Genomic DNA, 9235 nt, shown 5'->3' on the forward strand with positions numbered 1-9235 from the left:
CCAACTGGACCAGCAGGGAGCTGTCGACTTCTCCTTGTTTTCCCTTTTTAGGTTTCTGATGAGAACAAAAATGAGAAGAACGTCTCAGACAGAAACGGAGAAACGGCATTCCTGAAGTTTTCACTGGGAATCTCTTCATTGTTTCCATTAATCAAAGGAAAGCTCACACATCTGTTCCAGCAGCTTCAGTTGAATATTTCAGGAGGTTGTTTTTTTTTTAGAAACATCTAATCTAGAAGGTGGAAAACCGTTTCCCTCCATTTCTCTACTCCAAGCTGTCGCCTGATTGGCCAAGCCTTGGTACTCAGAGTATGGGCTTCATCAGGTCGAGATGCTTATCAAAGAGCTGAACCCGTCCCACCTGTCTTCCAAAGGGTGGAGGACAGTATGTGGACATTTGGACACTCAGTGAAGTGGAGGAAGAAAGACTCTGCTTTCTGTCTCAGCTGTATATATTAAAGGCTAAAGGTCTTCAGACAGTTGAATAGTTTTATTTATCCGAGTTTACGGATTTTTAGAAGCTTACTAAAATGGTATTAATCAGACTGGATCAACTTGTTGCATCTGTGGAGAGAATGAAAGTGTTTGATGAGGAGTACCATCTGTTTTCTTCCTATCTGCTATTAAAATGTGACACAGCGGACAGAGAAAAGCAAAGTTTCAGGGAAAGTTCAGCTTGTTTCTGCAGAGAAGTGAGTTTTTTTTGGGGGGGGGGGTTTCATACCTGCAGACGGGACACAGCCCAGAACTTTCTCCTGTCTTTAGCCTGGCAGCTTTCTGTCTAAAAGCTTTTTCCTAATGCCTGAAGGCGTTTGTTCATTGAGGTGAAAGCAGCCTCTAATGACAGAGCTGCAGCCTGCCTCTCTGACCTGACTGGAGCTGAAGAAATGAAGTCTGGGATCATTTCTAAGATGAATCCAGATGCTTATCTGGGCTTCTGCAGCTTTCAGGACAGACGGCTAATGAAAATCAGTTTTACATAATGTCAGCAGAGTTTAAAGAAATCTGATTGTTAAAGTTCAGAGCAGACGTTAGCAAACAGATCCACAAACAGAACCTTTGGAGCGCTTCATTAGAGCTTCTATTGATAACCTGCAGGTCTCTAAGTGTAGCCACAGTGTGAACGCTGCTGGGATGTCGTCTGGTTCTGATGAGAGCAGCTGGGAGGCCGGGTCGTCGGGTCGGGCCTCGGTCTGTTTGGCCTGGAAGTTGTTCAGCTCTCCACAGTGAAGGCAGCTTCTCTAATGAGAGCAGTAATGCAGACTGACACATTTAGTGCTGAAGCAAACTGCGAGCAGAGAGAGAAACCCAGGAGCACAGCTCAGAGAAAACAGCAGCACTTCTGCTTTATTGCTGGCTTTGGCTTCAGACTGGAGCTGCTGGTTCTGTTGGACCTCCTCTGGTCCCTCTGATCCAGAGGCTCCATGTTTCCCCCTCAGCCTGTGTGTGCAGGTCTGGTTCATGTTGGATTGACTGTCTGCACCACTGAGATAAGGATCACTACAGAGCCTCTATTACCACGCTCTGCCACCTTCATGGCTACAACAATAGAACCCGGTTCAAACAGCAGTGCTGCATTCCTTCCACATTTTTCAACCCGAGTCCAAACGAACTCCACTTCCTGATCTGAATAAATCAGCCGACCACTCAGCTCCTCTGTGAAACAGGTTGATTTCTCTGTGGAGGAAGGAAAGTTGGAGACTTTCACTGGAGCTGAGGTCAAATACTGTTCAAGTATTAAAGCATGTTTGGTCATAATCTACAGCCGTCCAACCAGCAGGACGAGTTCAGGACCAAACGGCCCCGGTTCTGAAGGGTTCTGTAGGATCAGTGTGAGGCTGCAGCAGCAACAACCCATCATTTGACTCCTAGTCACTTTGTGCTTTTCCAACTTATCAAAATGTTTGCTGCTGTATTTCCTTTTTTCAGCTGAGAACTAGAAGAGCCTGAATAATCTTCAAGGAAACAGACACTTTTTCTGCTGGTTTTGCTGAACATTTATGGAAGGTTTCTGTTTTTTTATTATTCTGTCCAGGACCTTCAGGGGTCGGCATGAATGAACTCAAGAGGAAGCTGTTGATCTCAGACCCTCAGCACTTCGGTGTGACCATCCCACGTAAGTTCCCTGCAGTCGTCTGCTGCTTTTATACGACTCAATTATGGACACATGAAAGTGCTTTACACACACAGTCACCAAAATTAACAGCAAACACAACATGAACACTGTTCATAACTACATTTCTCCCCCCCCCAGATACCAGTCGGCCCAAGAAAAACCAGGAGAGTGACGGTGTGGAGTACCACTTCATCTCCAAACATCTCTTTGAGGCGGACATTCACAACAACAAGTATGCAGAGAGAGAAACCCAAAGATCTTAGTGGAGAAGCAAAGCCTCTGCTCAACTTCCAACTGTTTCATGTTGATCAGACTTGAAGTACCAGATGCTGCAGAAACTCATCACATCCTGAAGTTTAAATAGAAACACAGCCTTCCTCTGCTGCTGTGTTAGTTTAACTGTGAACTGAACAATATAGGAACAAAATCAAAGCAGCACGTAATGAACATGATACTGTAAAGATATAAACATTTGTAAAAGAAAAAAAAAAAAATCAAAACCTCAGTTTGTCTCATAGTGATGGACTGTGTTATTGTAAATTATTGATCATTGGTTGTGATTATTTTCTGCTACTTATTGCATCTATTAACACGACATGTTTATGTTTCTGCATAAACTTGTGTCAAAAGTCTAATATCAAACTCAGAGCCTCCAAACTCCATCAGTCCATCTCTTGTGTTTCCTCTCCTGTCCACTAGGGGCAGAGTGCCGCAGCTTGCTGTCAGCTGAGAGTCTGTAACTCAGAGTGAGCTGCTGATGACGGGGCCGGGCCCTGTGCTGGGAACTGATCTCCAGACTGCGGGCCCCAGGTCTCCGTCTGGGCCTCCTCCTCTGCTCGGGGCCCTCTCTCTCTCTGAAACTGGCCCTGGCGCCGCTCTGCTTCCATATTTGTGGCCGACTAATTAAAGTGCTAGTTGTAAAGTTCAGAAGGATGATTGAGAAGAAGAAGAAGTGCCGCAAACACACACAGTTCCATCCAGAGTTGGACATGGAGGAAGTCTGTGGTCCTGAGTGAACGCAGACAATCCCAGCATGCAGAGAGCAGGAGTGGAGGGTGGTGGCGCTGTTGGAGGAGGTGTTATATTTAGGGCATGCTGCGGTGGAGGTGGAGGCATGCAATGTTTTTCACTGAGTCGGAGGGATGAGTGGCAGAGCTATGATGTGGGCTGGACGAGTGGAAATGTCCACTGTGAAATTACAGGCAGCTCAGTGAAGGAGAGGAGATGAACTTGTTTGTGTTGTGGCTCATTGCAGCAGCAGAACGATACTCTCAGCTCCCAAATAAGAGGCTACAACAACCGTGTGCTCAGCTTGAAGAGCTTTCCCAGAGGAAATCCTCAAACCTCATTTAAAGGGAAAGTATTATGTAAATTTGACTTTTTTGAGGCTTACATCATGCTATACTGTCATTCCCTCATCAAAATCATACCTGAAGTGTTGCCTTGATTCTTTCACACATGTTTCAGAAATCCTTTAATCTCTTTGGGAACCATTCACCTGTGCAAAAGACCTGGGTGGACCCAGCTCCGCCTTCAAAGACGAAGCTCCTCCTCAGAGCTGCAGTTTCCAAGCTTTGGAAACCCCTGTATCCCACTCAGCTCCTTGAGACTAGCCAGGAGCAATTAGCAAACACCTGGAGCAACTGCGCATCTACTAAGCTCATTATACGAGCTTCTTCTCAGTGAATCGCTGGTAAAAACGTTAAAGGGTTAATAGAGGACAGATGTTGTGATGACTTCCTGAAGGTGGAGTTTCAGAAAGAGGAGCTTCTTAAAGAGACAGAGACCCATTTTCAAGGCTTTTATAATTACAAAGTCTAATTTCTTTTGAGTCAGATTTGACAGATAGAGCCTTTATATAACAGTTGAAGGTAACATAGTTAAACGATTGTGTTGTAAAATGGGATTATGTGCCTGAAAAATTCTCAATATTGCCCCATTAAAATCAGAGTACAACTCTCTAATGTGGAGAATTAACAGCAGTTCTTTTTAGATGAAATCAGTACCAAAGCATCATAGCTCCAAATTCTTTCCCTTTTTTTTTTTTGCTGCTCTAGTTTCACTGTTCTTGTTGTTATTGCTGAAAATCCTCCTGCAGCTGCTCTTATGGCAGGAGGAAGGTGATCTGGTGGAAAATATGTTGTTTTCTTGAACCCGTGCAGCTACTTGAGGAGCTGAAATCCCGGATGGTGGAAGTAGAGATGGTTTAGCCGTTTAGGGCCGTTATGGTCATCCTGGAGCAAACAGGTGTCGCTGAGCTCCTTTCATACTCACCACCGGGCCTCTAAACGAGCAGCGTCTTTGGATGAGTGAAATGCAGTGTAGTAAAGCAAACAACAACTAAGATGGAGGCTGCTCTTCCCTTTTTTCTTACATAAAATGGTGAAAACCATAGAATAACTTCCTTTCGATATCTAATATCTTCAAACTGTTTTTGTTTGACCTAGTCTTCTTCATATGCTAGTTGTCTTACAAAGTGACTGGACTAAGTTCAGATTCTCTATCTCCACCCAAGAATTTCACCTCCTTTCCATATGTGGTCCAGTTTTTCAGCTGCCATGTTGTCCTGTCCTGTCCTGCCTCAGGTTTGTGGAGTACGGCGAGTACAAAGGGAATTACTACGGAACAAGTCTGGACACTCTACGCAGCGTCCTCGCCAAGAAGAAGGTGTGCCTGTTGGACGTTCAGCCTCATGTGAGTGACACAAACCCTTCTTCTGCATCCGCAGCAGGGCTGAGAGACACGGCTGGAAAACTTGTCACGACATGAGCCTTTCATATCGGTCTATATAGATAATTATTGATTAGTTTTTTTGTTTTGAATATCTGAAATGCTCTCAAAACTTTCTTGTTTTAAACAGAGTATTCACTCTCCACTTTTTTCAAAGCTGTTTTGCGTTAAGGTGGCAGAACCTGAAACCACTGCTGGGCAGGTTACTCAACAGGTTGTCGTTGGTAACCAGATAGAGTTAGTTGATGCCGCTCACCTTACTTAACTAGCCGTGAGAGGTTCAGCGACTACAATCTTTCATCTGCCTCATGCCTTAAAATGCTGTGCAGTTCTGTACTGGAGTTCAGTAAAATGATTGAAAATTCTATCAAATGTGTTATCTATTGATATTGATCACGTGTCTGTTGTAAAATAAATGATTGATTTATTGTCCAGCCCTATTGGATTTATTGTCCAGGGGGATTCTAATCCCCCTGTGACATAATCAGATCTTCTCCTTCAGCTGTTTTCCTGCTTTTCTATTTGTTCATAGGCAATAAAGCTTCTGCGAACGGCTGAGTTCAAACCCTTCGTTGTGTTTGTGAAACCTCCAACAATGGAAAGACTGAGAGAAACGAGAAAGAACGCCAAAATTATCTCAAGCAAAGATGACAAAGGATCTGCCAGGCCCTTCACGGTAGGAGACCCAGAGTAATCTGTCAGAACCCTTTGGCTTTATGTATTAGAATACCAAAAAGTCATCATGATGACTTTAGTCTTAAAACTTTAAAATTATTGTTTTAGAAAATAGGAATGTTATTTTTACACAACTAAATAAACTGGTGTGAGAAACTGTAACAAACAGCAACTGAAGGCGGCGTCTCCAGAAACTGAGTTGTTCAGGAGTTAGAAGTTCTCACCAGCCTGTGTGTGTGTGCGCGTGCGTGCGTGCGTGCGTGCGTGTGTGTGTGTGTTCATGTTTTCTGCTCCCACTCAGTTTGAATCCTGCAGGGTTGTTTGTGTCTGAGTTTCTCAGCATGAACTTGTATCTTTGTGTGTCTCTAATTGTCTGTTTGGCAAAGTGGTTCTCTATAAAACCATATCTGTCCTCCAGTCTAAAGCTGGACGTTCCCAGTAAAACCAGAAGGCTAAATGAGTGCAGCCATGTTCCAGCTCTGCTGATACACTGAGGGGGTCAGGGTCACAGGGGTCAACCAGAAGCCACCTGACTTCAGTCAGTTTAGTGAGCTGTGATTCACAAGCTCCCATCTCCCGTCACACACAATGCAGACTGACACAAATGTTCCTTTTCCTTTCTGTAAATTAGAGCTGTGAGTTTTGCTCTCTGCCTGTTTGGAGGAGATTTCTGAGGATGTCTTTTTTTCTGAGTGGAGTGGATATTCCTGTGTGTTGAGTGGAAGGAAAATTCGGTGAAGTTTCAGAGCATTTTCTATGACGGGGTTCATGTGTGAGAATCATGTCATGATAGAACAATCTCTGCACTTTTGGAAATCTGTGTTCACAGCAGTGTTTTTGTTTCAAAAACTTTTTATTCTAAATAAGTTAGTATGTAACTATTATTTAGAATTTTTTTTTCACATATTTGTTGAAACAGTCACGTAACAGTTGCTGTCTCCTATGAGACAGACAACCTGTGAAAAAATGGAGCCTTCTCCAAGTTCTACCTAGAAACAACCAATCAGAGCCAGGAGGAGAGTTTTAGTGCTGTCGATCATCCTCGTGTGCATGCTGCTCACCCACCCACCATGCTGCTCTCCCTTCCTCTCTGGTATGCTACAGTGACTTCCCAATAACATAGCCATCAATGACAGCAGATAAACAGTTTTCCTCTAATGGTAAGTTGTTTCTCTGCCATTAACACATTTAACAGCACATATACAAATTTGATTGACATCGCAAACACCCTCCTTGTGGGTTTGATTGGTTGTTTTTGATCAGGACTGATGCATTTCTTCAGATGGCAATAGTAATTCAAAGAGGAGATGGAGAAGGTTATCTGTCTTGCAACAAACTGTCACAAGATGGTGACAGTTTTAACAAAAAGCTAAAAACATTTCTTTTTATAAAAGTTACATTGTGCAGTTTTAAGCAGATAGTTGAAGTTTTTGAAAAATCATCTTCGTGGAGCTGATTTTCCTCCCCGTTTTCTTTCTTCCTCTGTGACTCTGCAGGAGGAGGACTTCCAGGAGATGTTGAACACCGCTGAGATGATGGAGTCTCAGTACGGCCATCTGTTTGAGAAGGTCATAGTGAACGACGACCTCACCACAGCCTTCAGCGAGCTGCAGTCGGCACTAAAGAAAGTGGAGATGGAGACTCACTGGGTTCCTGTCAGCTGGACTCACTCCTGAGACCCACACTGTCCGTGAAAGGACAAAAAGGGAAAGGTTACAACAAACAATTTTTTGTTTTTTTAAAGTCTCTTTTATACCAACTGATTCTGACACTACTGTGAAGAAGATAAGATGGCACAGATCAGTGTGAGGTGGACCTGCCTTACATTTTGGGAGGATCTGGATTCAGGAAGTGCATCTGGATCATGGAACACCTACCTGGACTGATAACAATCTTGGATCTTTGTAGAACCAGGGACCAGCGGTTCTACCAGCAGAACAACTAAGACTCAATCTTTAGGGTGTTTTTTTTTTATGAAACCAGTGGAAAACCAAAAGGAAGGATGTTTTTCTGCTTGGTGGACAGATTTGATAGAAGTAAAAAAAATAAATAAATAAAACTGATGGAAAGCAGAGAACATATAAACATGTTTTCTGTCTTCTTTCTGTGCTTCAGTGACAAGTGAAAACACTGCCAGGTACTCTCTCAAGAAAGGGCAATAACTGTCATTTTATTTAAAAGAAATTAATATATTTTCTATATGCTTCCAGTACTTTTTTTTTAAAATACTTTTGATAAAAAATTTTTTGTCACTAAGGGAAACTTCATCCTAGCTGTAGCTCCTTGAAATCTTTTCTTTCCTTGAAGTGTTTGGTTCTCGTTTCCTGTATTTTATCCCGCTCCATCCTGGATCTGTTTGAAACAGCAGCTTTCTGAGAGCGTGTCCAGCAGACCAGCTTTACCATTTATAGACCTGGTCACATTTGTCTTTAACAAGAAAGCTTCACTGCAGTGTTTCATTAGGGTGGAGTTTTTATTTAATTCACATAAGCGTGGTTTCAGTGAGGCTGCCAACAGCGGCTCCGCGCGACCTTCAGGATGTAGCTGCTCCTGATTTTATGAGAATCACAGGTTTATTACTTGTCACTCGTTCTTACCAGCTCATGCTTATTAATTACCATTTTCTTGAATGTGTATCAATGCGATTCTTTCATTTCTTCTTAACTGGTTTCTCAATTTTCAGTTTCCTCCTTGGCTGCTTTGGCTCAGATGAGGTCACATCTACACACACAGTGGCTTACAACACCAGTTATGTATTTATATAAAATTTAGAAATGATTGATTGTAGAGTTTATTTCTCATAATTATTGAACCATATAAAAACAATGTCCCTTGAATTCATAATAGGAAAACTGGTGGTCTGTGACACCAACACTCCACTTTTTATGGGTTTATTATTAGCCGTGTCTGTTTTCAAAGATCAGTGGTGGGAACCTCTACCACTGTTTTATGAGAAGCTGAGTTTCAGAACCACTGCTTAGCGATGGGAGATATGGCTGTAAAACTTGGTTCTGTGGCTAAAAAAAACCAGAACCTCACAAACACAGATACTCTGAAAATACAACATCAGCTGCCCACTACCGACTAGACTACTTCAGGATACCAGTAACATTAAGCAGCAAACAGTTTAGCTAGCTTGGTTCTTCTGATACATTTTAGTTGTTCCTGCTTGTGTACAAGAACAGTTTATTCCTAAAAAAATCTATCTTCTGCCTAAAGTAGAGCTTTTGGACTCAGTTTTTATTCTGAGCTAATTAGCTATGTTGATTTTTCTGGTTGCTTAGCTAACATATTGGCCTTAAACTGAACTTCAGAAACTGGGAATGAAGAAGAGAAAAGTACGTAAAATACAAAAAAAATGTACTTTAGGTTTTTTTTTTAGCTTTTCAGTGTCAGCTTTATTGTTAAAGCAGTGAAGTGACATTAACTACTTAATGGCTTCAGACAGAGGAAAATCTTTTTGTCAATCTGAAGGTATAGATTCCTGTCTGCAGGAATTATCACCATTTCTTCTCGTCTTTTGTCACATTCAGTCGGTGCTTCCAGAGTTTTTTACTACATGTTGTCTTTACCTTTTTGATTCCTGTTTTGTGATCAGAATCCAATGTGTACAGTCTCTAGAAAATCAAGGGGTTTGAATCCTTTCTGTAAATAATGTTAATCAGGCAAGTTGTATGAAATTATACATTTCTTATTAAAGAAAATTTAATTTAA

At 42.2% G+C, this 9235-nt stretch overlaps 1 protein-coding gene across 6 annotated transcripts in view; it reads left to right on the forward strand.

Annotated features, from left to right (window-relative positions):
* Window positions 1–9235, forward strand: part of mpp7a (MAGUK p55 scaffold protein 7a) — a 79583-nt gene extending 70348 nt beyond the window's left edge. For all 6 annotated transcript variants that reach the window (XM_008438504.3, XM_008438508.3, XM_008438509.3 and 3 more), the window contains 5 exons: window positions 2036–2116; window positions 2255–2348; window positions 4702–4810; window positions 5379–5522; window positions 7018–9235. In XM_008438504.3, the coding sequence (XP_008436726.1) occupies window positions 2036–2116; window positions 2255–2348; window positions 4702–4810; window positions 5379–5522; window positions 7018–7197 (608 nt within the window). In that variant the 3' untranslated portion in view covers window positions 7198–9235. The remainder of the gene's footprint in view (window positions 1–2035; window positions 2117–2254; window positions 2349–4701; window positions 4811–5378; window positions 5523–7017) is intronic.

Source organism: Poecilia reticulata, chromosome 20 (assembly GCF_904066995.2).
Source record: "Poecilia reticulata chromosome 20, P_reticulata-male-v2, whole genome shotgun sequence".
Classification (NCBI taxonomy): Eukaryota; Metazoa; Chordata; class Actinopteri; order Cyprinodontiformes; family Poeciliidae; genus Poecilia; species Poecilia reticulata.